Source organism: Calypte anna, chromosome 1 (genome assembly GCF_003957555.1).
Source record: "Calypte anna isolate BGI_N300 chromosome 1, bCalAnn1_v1.p, whole genome shotgun sequence".
NCBI lineage: Eukaryota > Metazoa > Chordata > Aves > Apodiformes > Trochilidae > Calypte > Calypte anna.
Window position 1 is genome coordinate 156914570 of NC_044244.1, and position 19460 is coordinate 156934029.

General features: G+C 35.0%; 1 protein-coding gene across 1 annotated transcript in view; it reads right to left on the bottom strand.

Annotated features, from left to right (window-relative positions):
• UCHL3 (ubiquitin C-terminal hydrolase L3) overlaps positions 1–19460 on the bottom strand; it is a 39431-nt gene that overhangs the window by 16836 nt on the left and 3135 nt on the right. Inside the window, 4 exon segments of the mRNA XM_030456451.1 lie at positions 9124–9171; positions 10238–10323; positions 10689–10845; positions 12250–12378. Of these exon segments, the coding sequence (XP_030312311.1) occupies positions 9124–9171; positions 10238–10323; positions 10689–10845; positions 12250–12378 (420 nt within the window).

Below are 19460 nucleotides of genomic sequence, written 5' to 3' on the forward strand. Positions count from 1 at the left end.
AAACTCCTCCCAGCAAATGAAGGGTCTGTGGCCTCCTTATTCTTGCACAGTAAGCCCTGCAGCAGAGATGGGGGAATGTTGAAGTGACAATTAAGTTGTACTGTCCATTTGGCTGGAAAAATTGCACAAGAGTTACCATAGCTGTAAGATTACATACAGAGAGAATGTACTTAATATCTGTCATTTTTTTCCCACCACATTTTAAAGCTTTATGTGTTTTGCTTAAGGAATCGCTTATTATTTAATTAAATACAGTGTTTTAAAGAGCCCCTATTACAGTTCAAAGTTTAATAACATTTTTCTTCCTTAAAAATCATTACCTGTACTGGGTTTTTACATGCAGATTAAATCTATGTATCCCACACCGTCCAAAAAAGAACAATTTTTAATTTTTTTTTACTTTGATACCTTCCTTCACAAGTGTTTGTGACAGCATTTCAAGCCTCTTCTGGTAGTAGTACTGGTGAAAACTGAAGAGATACTAAGTTCCTTCAAGCTTTTATAAAAAGATAAGCAGCCAGACAGGGGAAGGGAGTCTGACAAAGGAAGTATTCCACAGATACAGAACCTGCTTCATGAGCTCATCTCTAATGATAAATCACTGAATTCACACGAACAGGACATACTATGAACACTTCAACTGCAAGAAAAGCCTCATTCCTAACTAGACTGTCATCCCATGCAACAAATACCTGCACAACATGCAAATTTAGGAAGTTTAGGTTCATCAACTCCACTCCTCACAGATCTACCTTTTTTTTTTTTTTTTTAAACATTACAATTATCAGCATTGAACCTGAGGCCACAGGGTGAATTGGGGTACATCTGCTGTCTGATAAACTTCTGCACCAGTAAATTTAATCAGTTTTCCTGAGAAAATCTTTACAGTAGCCTCCGTATCAGTTTAATCCATTATTAAGAATGGACAGTATCTCAAGAGTACTACTTTGCTAGATTTATGGGTGAAGACAGAGCTTGAAGATGAGAAAAATGGTGAGATCAGAGCACCCAAAAAGTCTTTCCAAAATTAGTGATAAATTTCTCTCTCTATGAAGACCTAAATTTAAGTTCTATGACCTATGTTAGGCAAAAGTCAAGCTAGATTATCACAATGGCAACTTCTGTGATCAAAAATTTGTGGAATTACAATTTCAGAGGTCAGGGAGCTCTGCAAAACCTAAATTAACTAGATTTTTTTTCCAAATAGTGTTTCCTCTTCAAATTTTTTCCTTAAATAAATTCAACAGCATTGTTGCATCCCCCAGCTATTGTATTTTGAGAGTGCTTCCATCCAACCAAGCAAAGTTGGTTGATGCAATATCAATTCTGAGTAATTTTAGCCCACTGTCTAGTTTCAGATGTACTGGTAAAACATTTTAAAGATCATAAGTTTAGATTTCCCTAGTGGTTGGCTAAAGAAAAAGAGATCCAAATGTGTTTTTTTTCTGCCTGAGGGAAAGAGGTTGAGTGTGAACTCAACCAACACCTGTCATGATCAGCCTGCTAAAATGCCACTGAGAAAACACATGGCTAAAACCTGCTGCTTGCTGTCTCTTAAACAGTGCAAAAACAGCAAGGTAGGGATTGGAGAGATGAAAAAAATCTTATGGCAGTTGGTGGGGACATGGATGCAAAACTATAGAAACATTACTTTAATCTGCTGTTTATTTCTTATATACTTACTTAAATTCATGGGCTGCTTTACGGGTGCGAATATCCTCTATAGTTATGTTTCATCCTAGGAACTGGAGTTCTTTTATACGGATTTTATGGCTAAGTTTAAGACCCAGAATAACAATTCAGAGCAACACTGTATTAACACCTTATTAGTTATTTGCTCAGTAAAGTATAGAAATCAGATTAATTACCATCTGCCAAACACTAACACAACATTAAAAAAAAGGGCAAAAGAGTAAAAAACTAGCCAAGTATAACTTCCAAAACATTTCACATGATTCCAGTAAGCTCATTTGTACACTTCTATTGCATAGGCTGTAAAAGAGAAAAAGCTATACCTAAGATTTTTAGGAAACTTCATTGCCTTTACAGGAGATTACATGCTTGTTCTGTAACGCAGAACTAAACAAAGAACATCTTGGAAACAGTTATATAATTTATTTTATATTCTTCTGAGATGTAAGCATTTCTTACAAGACTATGGATTACGCAGAAGAAACATGGAGGGATATGGGCTATTTAAGAAAAAAAATCCAAGCATATGTTCTTGCCAGGAGCAAAAGGGAAGCTCCTTTATGTTTCTTCTCTAACAATAAATTGTAATGCCCCAGGGAAGCAGAGATCTTTGAAAGTTCAAGTTTTATAGCAGTTGAGAACAGAGTGCATTGACTCTACTTAGTTCTTGCCAATGTTAACGACTGTTACTGTGATCAAAGTCTAACTTAGCACATTCCAAGAAAGATTATAGTTCTCAAGGCACACTAAACAAGTTTACAGACTACGGTTTGCAGTTATGGTTTGAGTTAAGGAAGAAATCAAGCTGTGGTAGCTTTTTTTTTAGCGGCTGCCAACTTCAATCCATGTTAAAAATATTCTTGATCATACTCGTAAAAAAAAAAAAAGTACATGAAAGTCAATATATACTGATGTGTACAAATATTTCATTTTCTTTGTAATCATCTGAGATTGTTCTTGTGACTTTTATACTGAGAGAGTCAAACACAGTTTTGATTTTCAAATGCTATTTTTTCCACCATCAGTATTTTTGACAGAGTTCTAACAAGGTGCAAGAACATCGTCCTCATCTGAAGTGGCAGATCTGAAGCTCGTCTGAAGCACCTCAGTCTGCTCAGTTCTGAGCCTCATTAAGCACAAAATACAGTTCCAGCAGCCAAAGATGTAGGTTGGTAGATGTCTGAAATGTACTTAAAAACCAAATAAACAGGAGGAGTTACAGAACCAAGCTAATATTATCTGTGCTCCCCAAAACAGTTGGTATATTTATATTCTGGCTTTGTTTTCCTATCTCTTCCATAGTAAGTCGTAACTGGAACACTGATGGTTAAGCTTAATTTAGTTGGACATTCTCAATAGCCTCTAAGAGAGATGAGGAAAAAAACAGGAATTTGAGACCACCTGATTTTCTGGTAAGAATTTAAGCCATAAAATCAAAAGTTCTTATTCTTCTCCAACAAATATCTAACACAGATATTTCAAGTAGTCATTTTGCTCGTCTTTATTTGCTTGATGGAAACATTATTTTGAGCCATGCTGTAATAAAATTTAAAGAAGTAAACTTCCCAAAAACCACAAATCACGTTCTGCTAAGCAGTACTGCACCAACCATGCTGAAATTCCCCTGTCAAAAAAAATTTCAACTTCAAACACAAAAGTAGTTCCATATGCCACAAGTACCACAAGACATAATAAAAAGTTCACTCTATCATTTGAACTTGATAGCAAAAAATTATATGGAAAGCCATGTGTCAGCAGTTAGTGATACCTTGATGTTGCACGAACAGCCTGCCAATTACTTAACACTAGAACTATTTGAGTATTTTCTGTCTACAGCAGCAAAAGCTGACAGAAGCGTAGCCTGCAAAGCCTTCTCTGCTCTTCCCAGTAGTGTGTTTCTAACACCTCTGGGCCAGCATCAGCCCCTACAAAGCTATGGGATAAGCTGTTTCACGAAGCTGCTTGGGAAGATGATTGAAAACAGAAGATCATGGTAAGTAATCTGACAATGGAGAATTATTTCAACAGCCACAGACACACACAGCTGGATAAAACTTCAGATACTATTACCTGAATAGTATGTGAACAAGAGTTATACATGTCAAAGGAATGGAGAAACTTACAGATTATTCTCTAGATCTAATTGCTTGGCTAAAGACCAATTAATCTTTTTAAAAGTGCTTTATATGGTACAGCTTGCCACTTTTCTTACTGTAACAAAGTGCAGCTGCAAATTAGTGAATATGGACATCAGTTATACAAGAGCAGAACAAAACCATCTTGCTACTGACATTATTTTAGTCACAAAAAGATCATTTATTTCAAGGATCCTCAAGTAGAGGTAATATTTTCTACCTGTAATAGTTTCCCTCGAGCCATCATTGCATATATTTTTTTTTACTTGAGTTAAACAATTTCTATTGGTTTATTTTTATAACCAGTGTGCCTTTTGAAAACTATACAGTAAGTTTATTATTAATGAAAATGAGTATGTATTTTCAAACAAAATAAGTTTCTTTCCCAACAACAAATTCAGAAGGGGCATTTCCTCGGCAAAAGACTCTAGATCTGGATGATGCAATGATTTTCTAATCTGTTAAAATAGTTACTATGATTGTTTTGAAAGAAAGCAACCCAAGATAGTACAACAAAAAAAGTTAGATATGAACGCAAACCCTCCATCAGTGCTGTTATTGCTATTCTTCCTCCCAAGGATTTTGCCACAACTTCTTCATTAATGATCACTGTAGATTAGACAGCTAATGTGGATGCTCTAGCATCTACAAACCATACTGTCTTTTTAGTATTTCTGAAGAATTGTGGGGTTTTGCAGGGGTTTTTTGTTTGTTTGCTTGTTTGGGGTTTTTTTTGTTGTGTTTTTAATAAGAAGGAATCAGATATGTTAAGGTTGTGTGCTTAGTAGAGCATTTTAACAGTTCAGGAACTGATGAAGCAGGCACAGGAAAAATAAAAGAAAAAAACCCAAATGCAAGCAAACAGATAAATCACAAAACACTGCTCGGTATTGAAGAAACAATTATAAAGACCAGTTTAAAAGTGTGTGCAGTTCTGCAAAGAAGCAGCTTATATTTTTCACATTTTTAGACATCCTATACCATTCCAACAAAAGTATGTGCCCAGCATAAGGCTCATAAAAGAATAAAGAGGATACTGAGTGACTGGCAACTATTTTTAGTCTCAGAAATTGCTGTCATAAGGGTTTAGATCCTTTTTTTCTTTTTTTTTTTTTGGCACCCTGGGATACAATTTAACTGTCACTTCAGACAGTGTAAGCTTTCACCAGACATAAAGTTTAACAGAAAGACCGGTTACAGAGTCTTACATTAATTGCCCACATGATTGTACTGGGAACATGGAACCAGAATCAAACTGCTCTTGAAACCCCCAAACCCAACACTATTCACCGGTGGAACTTTTCCCAGATCTTTCTGCTTGGTGCTAAAGTCATTTTAAGCAGACTACATTTTTAATTATAGAAGTACCCATAGGACTGCTTTATCTATTTATTGCTTTACTATAGCAAGAAAGTGAGACATGGAGGCAAAGGAATCAGGGATCTTAAACACAGAACTTGAATCAAACTTATCAAAAACCTGGCCTGAAGGATACTCCAACTTTACAATACTTTTAATTTGCAAAGCTGAAATGAATTATCAAGATGAAACCTGTTCAACTGTTCTTAAATTTTTGTCTCTGCAAAGATAAACTTGCTTATTTTTTTAAAAATGCTGAAGTTCTAATTAAAAAAAAAAAAAAAAATCAATATGCCCTCAATAAAAACCTTGTACACATTAATAAAAAAAAAAACAAACCAAACAAAACAACCTTCCCAGAACACTCAGTTACAGTCCAGTCTACAAATGGCCTGTAGAAGTTTGAAATGCAGTATCAAAAGCTAAACAAAATGGCTAGGGAAAAGCCACCTATTTTTCCCCTTTCAAAATTAGGTGAATTACTCACAGCTTTCAAACTTGAGTATTCTGTTAATGCACTCACTCAACGCAAAACACACTATAGCTTTCATCTTAGCAATTAATCTTAATGCTTCATCTTTTATATCACACATAAATGATCAATCCCAGAAGCAAACTGACCACCATAATTCTCTTCCACCAATCACTAAGTGGAATGTAGAATCTGGCAGCTTACCAATATGTTATACAATCAATATCTTGTCAGATACTTTTTTTTTAAATGCCACTTCTCTTAAAAACAAGCAAGAAAAAGAAATCTGATTACAAATTATTCTAAAAACAAAAAGTCCTACTCACTGGATAAGATTAATAGATGAAATACTCAGATACTAGAAAGATAGCATTGCTTTATTCTGTTACTGCTAACCTTTTATTTCTAGATAGACTTGCTTTTTTTCAAGGTTTGAAGTACTCACATACATAGAACATAAACAGAAGCTGAAACTCCACTTGCACACTGTAAAAAAACAAGCAGTCACAGAGGTAGCAAAGCAGGACTGCTAAGGAGTAATCAACAAAGAAAGGCTTTAGGAGAAGCATTGAAGGCTGAATCGAGACTCAAGAAATAAGAGCCTCCCCCCCCAGAAAAAAACAAACCAAAAAGAACAAAAACCCCATCCATAATATGAGATGAGTAAGAGCATTTTTCTTTGGTATTTTCAAACCTCCCACATCTTAAGATTCCAGAAAATTTTACTGTTATCCCATAATACTCATCTATGGTGTGGTGGAGTGTTTTGCATGTGGGGGAGAAAAAAAAAAGCATCTTGAGAGCAGCTACACAGCTTCTGAACTGAATCAGCAAGGCCATTGCCATACATCCCATGTTTGTCACCTACTCTGTCTAACACACTGGGACTAAAGCAACATTTTCAGAAGAATGTGAGTGGTACATAATACCTAGCTAAGGGACACAACTACACACAGAGCAGCCTATTCTTAGAAAGCACACAAGATGACTTAATCATCCTAAAAGAACAGGCCTACATGCTTTCATATCCTTGAATACTGGAAAATTTAACCTGTTAACCTGAAAAAGACTTTGTGCTTGCAGAGATAAAGCACTCACTATCTTTAATAACTATATAAGACACTTCAAATGAAAGACTTCTGTGCAAAATACCATTGCTCTTTGTGTGTGTGTGTGTGTGTGTGTGTGTGTATGTGTGTTGGAACAAAAACCCAAGAGTTACAGGAAGGCAAACACATTCCTTTCCACTGCTCTGAAGGGAAATTAAAGTTATAAGGAAAGTAATCTTAATAATAAAGGATATACAAGAAAAAATTATATTCTATTGTCTCTTGCTCCAAAGGTGCTAAAAAATTATCAGCTTACTCTGCAGGACAAGTCAACACTCTTGTATAACCTGCATACCCTAGCTTCAGCATCTTCATGGGCATGCTGTTCATCAGTCCCTCCTCCACTACCTGAAGAGGTGTAAAGCAACAGCTAAAATGTACCACTGAAGGAAAAGGAGTAGGAGGTTAACTCACTCCAACCCTCAATTACACTTACCAGTATTTTTTGCTTAAAAAGAATCAATGGTTTAAAGTAAAGCAATTCCTCCTGTACAAAAGAAAGGAGAGGCCCCTGCTGCCAACTTAACTAGACTATGATATGAAAGGATCTTCAAGCTATTAGCTGTTTCACTAAGATAACTTGTTTATTCCTCCCCCCCTTCCTTGGTTGATGGATCAGAACCATCATGAAAAATGGTCCTAGAGCATGTATTCAGCTGTCCTGCTATTTCAACTTTGGAAACAGCAAGACAGGAAAAAGTTATTTTACCAGTCTAAGGATATCCATACTGAATTAGTTTCAGATTCACTTAATGCAAAATGGGATAATAAATACTTGGCAAGGAAACCAGTTGCTCAGTATTTGTGTTTAGACGTTGTTGCTAAGACAATCTTGTAAATTTTTGTTGTGAAAAAAAATCTTCATCTTTCCACACAATTATTAATCTTCTGTACTGTGGTTATCTTGAACAGGAAACAAATTAATTTGTGGAAGTTCAAGAAGGCAATCTCCTTACTAGGAGATTCCATCAAAACAGATGTCTTCTGAATCATTACAAATGCTCTCAGGAACTATGTAGCTCCTGCACTTTCTTTCCCAGTCATTCAAGAATTTCTGCCAGAAGAAAGCATAGACAAACTACTCCCAGGATGAATGTCAAATTATCTCAAAACCACTAAAGAAGTTCTTTCACAAGGACCTTAGGAAAAGATTCTGTCTTCAGCAACTTGTGGAAATAATCTCCATAGCATCTCTCTTACTGAGCTTGCCAAGAATATCTAGGAAAGGACTCATTTGTACTGAAAATAGACTATATTTTTTTGGAGTCTCTTACTGAAAAGAGGAAGAGAAATAAGAATTTTTCTGATGTTTCTTCTTAAAAGATAGAACCTTGATTAATCTAGATAACGGGATAAGGAGAAAGAAGGGTGAGGTTTTTTTAATGAAAATATCACAAAGAAAGTTGCATAACTATAATAAAAATGGTTAAAACAATCCTCTGAATTTTCATTTCCAGATGGTGGGGCAATAGGGAAAGGATGTTCTTTCTCCTGCATTGCTTAGAAGACACTGCAGAAGCCAAAACGAAGAAAACCTTAACTACTCTTTCTCAAAAAAAAAAAAAAAAGAAAGAAAGAGCCACTGGAGGCACAGACAAATGAAACAGGGGTCCTCTCTCTGTAAAACAAAGCACTGCTAGCAACAACCTAATGTTTTCTTTTTGGGACACTGATATCTAAACTGGAAACATGAAAAACTCCCTTACTGAAGCAGAAAAAATGTTGAATGTTAAGTTTATGTTTATCTAAAGGAGTTTTATTAGTTTTGGGTTTGTTTGGTTTTTTATATCATTCAATCTATTGGGGGATAAAAGCTTATGTATGTATTAGTGAGAATTTATCTGAGTTAGTATTTGTGGCAAACCAAGTACTGTACTATTTCTTTTCCTGAAGTAAAACTTTTTAGACTCTCACAAAATGTTTGTTCCACTTGTTTGATTACTTTGGGTCTTACACTCTTGACTACAAATTTGCAACCCTAAAACCTCAACTTCCATTAAATACACTATTATCCTGGCTGTTTTACTCTGACAGTTTGTTTGAAAAGCTTGAAAAGATGATGCATGGTGCATTAAAAGCCTGGAAAAAACAACCAAACAAAAAAAAACCAACCCAACCCCAACCAACCTAAAAAAAAACACCCACAAACCAAAAACAAAAAGCAAGCTTCAGGTTTTGTTTCCCCTCCAACAATGCCACTTAATTTTATGCCCTGATGATTTTGGATCGATGCAAAACTGCAAACCAAGCAATAATCTTAATTTAACTGCAAACCTTTAATATATGATTGCTTTCATTTCAGTTCTATTCAATTCAAAGTAGTTGTTAGCAACATTTTAAAAAAAAAACTGAATACCTCAGTCTGACCTTCATGGGCACTGGATTCATGAGTGACACGAATAGCCTAAAATTAAAACATATATCAATCAGACTTTAAATGAGAGATTTTCAGTGTTTTAAGAATTGCTATGTCCTCACTCCTCAGTTATCAAATGCCATAAATGTAATTTTTTTCATTTCATATTTTATTCATAAATACATAAAAAGCAAAAAAAAAATAGTTTTCACTTCCAAGGGTCCTGAAAAAACAATAGTTCCATCACAGTCAATTCAACTCAAATATCTAACTGTATGCAATGGCACTTTTATACACAGAAAAATCTACAGATAAGTATTATTATATATCCCTTATTGACCAGACAAAATGCTTGAACTGAAGCTCTGATCAGACATTTTGTGTCCAACATTTTTACAGAAAATGCCTTCAAACCTCTACTGTTTCTGTTTGTTACTACATCTCTCAGTCACATGTTAACACCCTTACTGCTAATTCCTGTTATTTCACAATAACACAAATTGAACTCAGACTTGGAGTTTAAGCTTGTGAGGGGATCAACATTACCATCAGGAGTAATTTCATTGTTCTCCCCTGGCTAGATGTTTCTGCTGCATCCTCTCAAACAGCACTAATGATATGGCTGACCACACTACCAGTTAGCTCATCTAACTGCTTGGGGTGCTGGGGGAAGGAGAGTACATTTCAGCAAATTCAGATCTTTCTGTGCCCCACAGTGCTGGAGCCAAAAGGACACGAATAAAAGGCACAAAGTAAAGGATGCAGCAGGACCATCCATTGAGCAATAGATTACAGTGGCTGCTTAACTGCATCCTGAACCTACTACACAGATAATACACATATTTCTCATCTCTCTTCAAGTAATTTTATACTAAGCCACTGAAGTAATACGGATGAAGAACAGTGGCAAAATCCATTCTGCTGACTGAGCTACAGGGTACCAAAACTGAAACTACCAAAGCAGGCTTTTCTTTGTAGCAGTTGCCTAATCACAAGGTCACACGTAAAATCAAACTGTGCCACTGCTCCACTGGATGAAGTCCTAAGACAGTACCTGCTCATGCAAGTAATTCTTACACCATTTTAAATAAAAGAAAAAGCACATGATACTAACTTCATAAGTTTCTAGATATTTGGCCCTCTCTTCAGGAGTCATAGATAATGAATCTTCTAGGAACTTTTTCAGTGAAGAATTAGTTTCTTAAAAAAATGAGAGACATAATTAGGATCTTGATTTAACTCCAACTTCATTTAAAGCTTACAGAACACTTATATTCAACAATATATTTCAAGATATTATATCAAATCTTTAAGCCAGTAAAGGCTGACAGCAAAAGGCATTGCCTCTTGCTGCATTTTGAGTGCTTTAGTTCATGGATTAGTATGAAATACCATTTTTATAATTACAGGTAAAAATGCTCTTTGAATAGAGATCATCCTTTATGAATGGTTATATTCAGAGAAAATAGTACAAAATGTATCCCTCCCTCCAGGTCTACCCAGGATTAAGGAAAAAAGGGAAAAGCCAACAAAAAATCCCCACCTAGCCAACTAACAAAACTTACCAAAGTTCATTTTATCTCTGTTGTTTGCAATAGCATGAATGAGTCCAATTGTTCCACAAGCATTGTTAATGGTTTGCTTCATGAAATACACTGATGATTTGACATCTTGTCCCTTAGCTTTTATTCTCTCTTCTTCTTCTGTTCTGAAGGTTTCATACTAGAAGGAAAGTTATGGACATTTCACAAATAGTACAAATAGATACTGGCTACCTTACCCAGTAAAATAATTTTAAAAGAACAACAGCTAACTAATAAAAACCAAAAGCAAAGTTGTAATTTTAAATACTTAACGTGGTCTGACAAGAATATGTAATCTAATTTAATTGAACAGCTCTATATTGATTCTTAAACCAATGCATCACCACTAGCCAAAAGCCAGTCACACTGTCACAAATGATTTTTATATTTATTATCCAACATAATTTTAAAAGTGCCCAAAATACTTCCTTGATCTGAGAACTGGCTACCATCTCTCTTCAGTCCAACAAAGCATTTTTAAGGCTAGAAGTCTCAAAGCACTATCAAGTAAACCATAATAGTTCATGTACTTAATTAGCATGTAGCTAATGAAGCTACATGTTTGATTTCTACATTTCATTTTTTTCCAGACATATAAAGCAAAGATTTATATAATGCTCAAGGCCTCAAAACAGACCCTTCAAAAGTCATATTCACAAAATGAATGTTTAAAGAAATAATTTAATTTGATTTAACAATTTAAAGGACTTGTTTTGTAAAGATCACAATTGACTAAAATCTGTCCTAGTGTCAAATAGTGAGTTGGTTTTCCAGAGAGGGAGAGCTGTTTTTAGGGTTTTTGTTCAGTTGGAGGTTTTCTCCTTTTATGTTTTTATTTTAAAGATTTTCATACAGAAAAAGAATGAAAGAAAACTGCCAGTGTTTCAGACAACGCCGTTTTTTCTTCCTCCTTTGCCTCTTTCACTAGGCTCTTTTGCAGACATAAATAAATATTGAAATAGATAAGCTTTTTACACATGTATGACAAATATAAAGTTTGAATCCAAACTGTTATCAAGGAACTCTTCCTGAAAACCCATGAGAAACTTCTCTCACTCTGTATATCCCATCAGTGACAAACAGAAAAAAATTCCATGCTTGCTTGCAGCTTATCTCAATGTTCTGAATGGTCAAACAAGCATTTACAAAACATTTTAATTTGACACCATTTATCTATAAGTTAACAAAACCAGCCTTAATTGATAAAAAAAATTCATAGAGCACAAATGGATAAAAGTTCAGATTAGAAAAGGTAAACAATCTGCCATTCAGTCCCTGCCAACAAAAATAAACTCCATGGCAAAAATAAATATATAAATGTTGAGATTACTGAAAACATGATTTTGAGCAAAGGTTAGACAAAAAGGTTAGCAAAAGAAGGTTCTGAAGGTAGCATTTTGCTGCTGTGGTTTTTAATTAAGTGTCTTGAATAAGATTAGATTTACATCTTGATTCTATTATGACTGAAGCACAAGATTCAAACTGTTCATTGCCGTTTCATTTACAACAAAAGCTATGAGCTGCTTTTTAAACAAACATTTACCTTTTCTGTTATTGGAAAGAGAAGCAGCACTGCACAGACAGGTCTTGGCACCATGCTAAGCAGTTCTGGTTCCATGCCATAAACATCTACAAATTGCCAGTCAGGATGTATACCTAACTGTTTGAGAAACTGGAAAAGAAAAAAAAGACAGTATTAAATAAGTACATTCACATGCTTATCTTTCTAGAAGCATAACAGTATTTACAATGTGAAATACATTAGAAGAATATATATTTTTCAAATATATAGTATATAAAAATCATAATAAAATATACTACTACTACTAATAATAAGAGATTTCCAGTTTTAATAAATAAGGCTGAATAAATCATAGTGCTAACAAAGACACAAAATTCCCATTTTTTACCTATTTAAGTAGCTTTATGAAAGGGAAGTGAAAACACTCAGAGCTCTGTTTACTACAGTATCAAAGCATTCCAGCCATTTCAAAATAGTTTTGTCACAAAATAGAAAAGTACTGAATATTCACTTTAACTCCAAACCATGGGTCAGAGTAGCTATGAATAAACTAATGATGTTATTTGATGCCATGAGTACTTCAGAATACCTGACACCAGTGCTGATATTGGATCCACTGAGTTTCAGCAAGTCAAAAAAATTGTGGCATTCATCAGCCTTTCCAGCAAAACAATGCAAGAGCAGTTATCTTAGCAGACGCACCTTTTAAGGTGTTTGTTTGCATTAAAAATCCTTTCAAACTAGTGCCAGACAATAATCATTAGACTGTAATCATTAATCCTCAAGTAATTCTTCATGTAATGCTTCTTTAAAACTATGGCACAGTGTCTAAGGCAAAGGCTTTCTGATTATCTTTCCTACACTATAGCTCTGTGTCACAGTACTAAAAGGATGTTGGATGCTTCACCTAACATACTCTCTAAAGCTACCTGAAAGGAAATTATAGCCAGGTGAGGTTGGGCTCTTCTCCCAGGTGATCAGACACAGATGGACTGCCCTGGGAAGTGGCGGAGTCCCTGTCACTGTCCCTGGAAATGTTTAAGGAAAGGGTGGATGTGGCACTCAGTGCCATGGTCTAGCCAGTGTGGTAGTATAAGGTCACAGGCTGGACTTGATGATCTGAAAGGTCTTTTCCAGCCTCAATAAATCTGTGATTATCCCACTTAAGGAAGAAAGAGCGACTGTAGCACCTAACTAATCTTTAACAACCTTAACCTACAATTGCGTGCTCACAGATGCTCCTTCTTTACTCAGATGAGCCAAGCATCACCACAGTAGTTGCAGAATTCATAATTATACAGTATTCAAAACAACGTGGAATACTTCTGTTATCAGAGACTAGAAAAACCTAACTGAATTCAGAAACTACTGTTACTTGGCACACAATGACTTCAAAATTGTAAGAAAAAGCTAAGTGTACATTATGTCATATAAAAATCCTGTTTTGAAACACTACTTCTGCTGGTATGGACAACAAGTATTTACAGAGTAAGATGATTTTTACCAGTAACAGCTAGGAATAACTTATAAGGGGGCAAAGCAATAGACAATATAGGCACTCTTAAGTTTATTAAGATAATGAAGCTGCAGTTTGCAGACAGCTTTTTGAGGAGGGTAAAATGCACATTACTTTTCTAATTGCACTATTCTGTTCTGCACTTCAAGACTTGAAATAAAAAACAACAGCAAGCAAAAGCTGTTTCAGTTTGAAAAAAGTTTAACAAAAATATTGTAAAAATTAATAAGGCTTTCTGTATATTTACAATAATAACCTATGCAGCTTATGCAGCTCTAACAGCACAGAACTAGCTCAGTATTTGATTCTGGCTGCATTGCAAAATACTGATGTTTATTTTTCATAATGCCACGTAAACACTTCTCCATATTTTTCTTTTTTTCTAACACTACTTTCTATTAATGAAAAATGTGGATTGAACATAAATTCAAAGAGAAAGAGAGGAATGAGGAGAAAAATAAAGTGTCTTTATCAAGATTCAGAAAATTCTGTTCCCTTAGACAGAGGTTTGTGACACGGGGCAGAAGTCACAATTAAGGCTTTGAATTACATACCCTTTTTGACAATTTTTTTTTTAAAAGGTACTTTTGAAGTACAATAAGGAAATTCACTGAGAAGATTGTTCATATAACATACCGAGGGTTCTGTACAAGCCTTACGTCTTGCCAAGATTAAGCAAGTGGCCAAATAACTTTTATTGAAAATGAGAAAAAGGGACAGTGTTAAGTATTTTCTAGCTGTTGAAGACAGTATATTTTGATCTTCTATTCTAAACCTCAGGTTTGTGAAGACTGTTACCACTTTGTGAAAAAAAAGAATCTGAAAGAGAGTAAGTGTACTGGTGCATTAAAATGTTATTTATACTTATTTGTACTTCTAGTACTTTTCCTGTGAAGCCAGTGATTAATGATTCCATCATTATCACTGCTGTAATTCAGAACGGTAGGAAATGCAATGCAACTGAAACAATAGCCTTTCTTGTTTTGAAAGGACACATGAAATAAGGGTACAAAAACCTAAAAATAAACCAAATACTTAAGCCTAGAAAAATGCACAACAATGAGGCAGTGCTAGAATGTTCACATTAAGTTAACTGGTGAAATAAATAATTTAGGTTTGCCTATCCTGTTCTACACCCCTGGAGAAAAAAAAAATGACCAACAACCAACCAAAGCAATCAAACCCCACCAGCCCCAAATCAACAAGATGCTCCCTAAATCCAAGAGTAGCTACTCAAACTCTTGAATAAAATATTCATAATAACTCATCATAATAATCATATTCATCTGTATTCATAGATACAGACTGACTTTCATTACTCATTTCCGTACTGCCAAGAAACTTCATAACCTAAGGAACTTTAAGTTTCAGTATACAAGGACAGCAATGACTAGAAATTATGGTCAGCACTACAGAGAAACAGCAAGAGTATATAGGCTTAGTATGACAGAATATACAGAATAACACACAAACAGCCTAACAACTTTATTATAGAATCATTTAAAAAAAAAATTATAGGGGGAAACCCAAAACAGGCACAAGAAGGTTTCACTCAGAGAGTCAGGCCTGGGAAAAAATGACAGAGATATGGTTTATAAACTTTAGTAAGTAGATGACAAAAACAGTCAGCATGAAACCCTGTGTAAGACACTGCCAGATGCCTAACAGATGAACAATAGATGGCAGGGTGGGAATAACCCTTAAAACAAATTGATGAAGTTAATTATTTTTTTTTATATCAAGACATGCAGAGAAAAAGACAAGAGTTCAGGCAATGACACAGAAAAATAAATCTTTCGCAACAGGATCTGAATAGATAAAAGCATGGCAAGAATGTATTTATCAAGGTCAGGGAGAATTTTTTAGGAATAAAAACAAGTTGTTAGTTCTTTATAGGGACAAAAATCCATATTAGATGTGATACAGGAATGTCAGAAAAAGAGATGCCACAAACAACACCTTGGCAAGTTACAAAAATACCTTAGTAATAACTAAATAAAACCTCCTTGTTTTCTCCCTTTCTTTTCCTGGGCCAGTCAAAGATACTGGTATAAAAAGGCATCAGTTATGCACTAGGAGGGGAAATAACTACTCCCCCACTGACAAAAACCATTCCTGTTTTAGGACAGCAGGCAGTTTTGTAAGCTTTTTAGGCAGTGCCTTTCCCAGGGATCAACCTCTGCTGCTTTCCATTCCAATTACTCAGCAATCACCTAAGCCACTTTACTTGACACTGTGTGTGAGGGATGAGCCACTTTTAGCTGTTCACTTTCTCTTAGTTTATTGATACTGAGTACTCAGATGAATTTAAAAGAGCAGCTTTATATTTACCTACATCTTCACAAAAGAGTATTAGATATTCTTTTTCAGTCATTGCTGATCACATCACTGACTATTCTTCATTTATCTATCTTCCAGCATTTACTTTAAAATAAAAAAGAATATTTGGCTATATTACAAAAGTCCTATAGGGGCTCAAGGAGATCCAACAACAAACTACCACACATTTCTGTATCTAGTTTATTCACTTTTTGAAAACTTTATTTTTACTGATTGTTGCTGTATTTAAGTTGTCTCTTCTTGTGTTAAAATACTTTCCTGAATAACACTACTTCATTTTTCATCACTCCATTAGACAAAAAGTCATTTTTGAGATTACATGTGTACCCCCCCCCTCCATATTATCTGCACTTCTCATGGATTTTTTCTCCCTCTTTTCCCCCCCTCCCAGTTCTCACCTCATTATTACTGTTTCTAAGTTGCCAAAAAAAAGTATAAAGCAAGTGAAGTCAGACTCACCTCAGCAGTGCACAAGACAATAAAAACAATATAGACATTTGATGGAACACAGGAAATCTAAACTTGATAAGGAAAGCATTTGAAAATAAATTTTAAAAATAATGATTGTGGTCAAATATTAGCACAGGCTGCCCAGGAGCCAAGGAATTCTTCATCCTTTGTGGAATTCAGCACTTGAGAAATCCCTTAGTAAACCTTTTTCAACAAAAGATGATTGGACTACAGACCTCTAGAGGTCCCCTCCAGCCTTCCTGTTTCTATTCTAAATGACCACAAACTATAGAACTCCTTCTAAATGACAGCTAATAGCAAAAACATTATAATAAACACATTTAGGAATGTTATATTAAGTTAATATAGGCAATTATGTGGTATAACCTGTGCTGTTTATGTTGTTGGTACCACTACTTAAACCTCCTAACTGTTAGGCATTGAAAGAACTTATTTCAGCAGTTTAAAGTAGTCCTTCTGCCAACACAGCTACACAGCCATAGGATGTTTAGATTTATGGGGCTGATGGAGGTGTGGGGAAGAGGAGTAGGAAAAAGCAAGAGTGCAATTTACTTTAATAAAAAACTTCTGAAGTACTTAGTACAAAATTTAAATGTTGTCTGAAGTAGCCTGTTCTTTTCCACTTTATCACTTGCATGTGAAAACCAAGTGATAGGAAACAATGAAACAAAATGGACTTTGAAATTTTGGTATGACTACAATTGGAGAGCGTTTAAACATAGCATATTTCAAGAACATCATATTCTAAATATTGAGACTTTATAATCATGACTGATTTTTCCACGTGTTACTGTGGTATTTATACACAACTTGTAATGGCAAAATTCACAGTTCAGAGACTCAGATGTGAAAGTCAAAGAGCTTTTGTGGAAAGAGCCAACTGGAGTAATCCTCTTCTAAATGCAAATGCAAACCAAGATGCCAACAGAGTCTGCATTTTATTGTACTTCTGCTCACTGGACTAAAGCATCACTGTCACAAGCAAGCCACAATTAAGACTTTTCTCTCCAAACCATGCCTATGGCTTAAGGAAACTGGAAGGCCTACATCTAGATAAACCAATTAAGACAAGGAATAATTTATAACTTTTTCATTAAAGCATGAGAATTTTTGGCACCTGGTAAAAACAAAGCTAAGCTTTTTCCCTAGAAAGCAGTGAGACACTGCATAAAGTATGTCTGATGGAATTATCACCAAGAAAAAAAAAAAAAACAACAAAAAAAGTCAACAGAAAACCCCTTGTATTGTAATTTATATAAATGCACAAATAGATGGTTGTACTCAGCCCTTTAGGTATCAAATTCTTATTGAAATAATCTATACTGCAAATACAAATGCACAATATTTTGCTTTCAGTTCTCCATACATCATTTCTAGAGGCATATTATAAAACTCCATCTATTTTCAAAGTTTAAATGCCTCTATAGAAATACAGGAAGTGCCCAAACAGTATTTTATTGTTTGGGCATTATGTTTTAATTCTTCCATTATAACATTTATGGAATTCAAATGAAGCTATCATTTTTCAATACATTTTAGAGAAGTCATCTTTCAGATCATTAATTAAAATGACTGACATGACAAGATGGCAGCAGCTGCAGAAATTTTAGTTCTACATAGCAGATCAAAAGTCATGCCAGAAGCTAACACATGGCTATAAAGTTACGTGAGGTGAATTATTCTTCTTTAGCAGCTACTCCTCAGTTAGAGTGACCACAATAGGATCTTGCTCAAACAAGATGCTCAATTATAATAAATTTACTTGGAAAATTCAGTATTACAAATTCTATAACATCCTCAAGTCACGTATTTTAGGACTTCATAATAAAGCTCAAGGAGACAGCCTACTTTTCATCACAGTTTTTTTTTTTTAATTTACAATGAAGGAAGGAAAAAACAGAACATTTTCAAGTTCATTAAAAATGTGATAATCTTACACCCAAAAAATTCTTTTTGTTCCAGTTGTGTAGTTTCTTCAGGGTGTCTAAAAGAGCAACAACGAATTAGTTAGTGCTCCTGATCTTCACAAAGACAGCTATATATTTTTAACATATCCATCAAGCAGTTTCGATGGAGTAGTACTGCTACCCTGATAGAGTAGCAATATTAAACACCAGCAAAATCTGGTAGCAAAATCTTGGAGGTTTTTTTTTGGTTTCTTTTGTTGTTTGTTTTTTAATTGGTTGGAAACAGAAGTGCTGAGGTACTAACAGGCTGACTACTGTTTTTACCTCTGCTGTCAGAGTGGTTCCAAAGAATGTTTATCAGTAGGCGCTTTATATATATAGATATATATATACACATATATATATAAATATATATATCTATTAACACTCAAGTATGCCCAGGCACTGCCATATATATTGAAGCAGGATATCCCAGAGGCAGCAAGGCACAGGGCACAGAAATCTGGGCTAACCAGCTGACCCAAGATTCCTCTAAAACCACCCTTGTGAGAAAGAGCTTTAAAATGCTTCAAACAGTCCTGAGGTGCAGCTCCTGATTCAAAACAGGGCACCACATTATGCTGTGAAAAACACCTGAAGACCTGTTTCTATGATCCAGTTCTTCTTAATGGGCATGAGACAGACCAATCCACTCTAATGCTGCTGGTCCCTTAAGGCAAGAAAAATGTGGAAGCAGGGAACAGCAACAAAATAACCTTCTTGTTTTCCACTCCATGGAACCCCATTTGAAACTGTGTTGGAAACAATAAGGATTTCCTTGTTACAATTTTTAGTTTGTTACTGAAACAGAAATAAGAAACTGAGCAAACCAGAACATAATAAAAGGCCAAGGCCAGAAGAAGCCAGTACAAATAATGGAATGAAATACATGGTTTCCTTAGCTTTCAATTACTAAGGAACATACAAAGACTGATGTAAGTCAATCTTTCAACTATTCA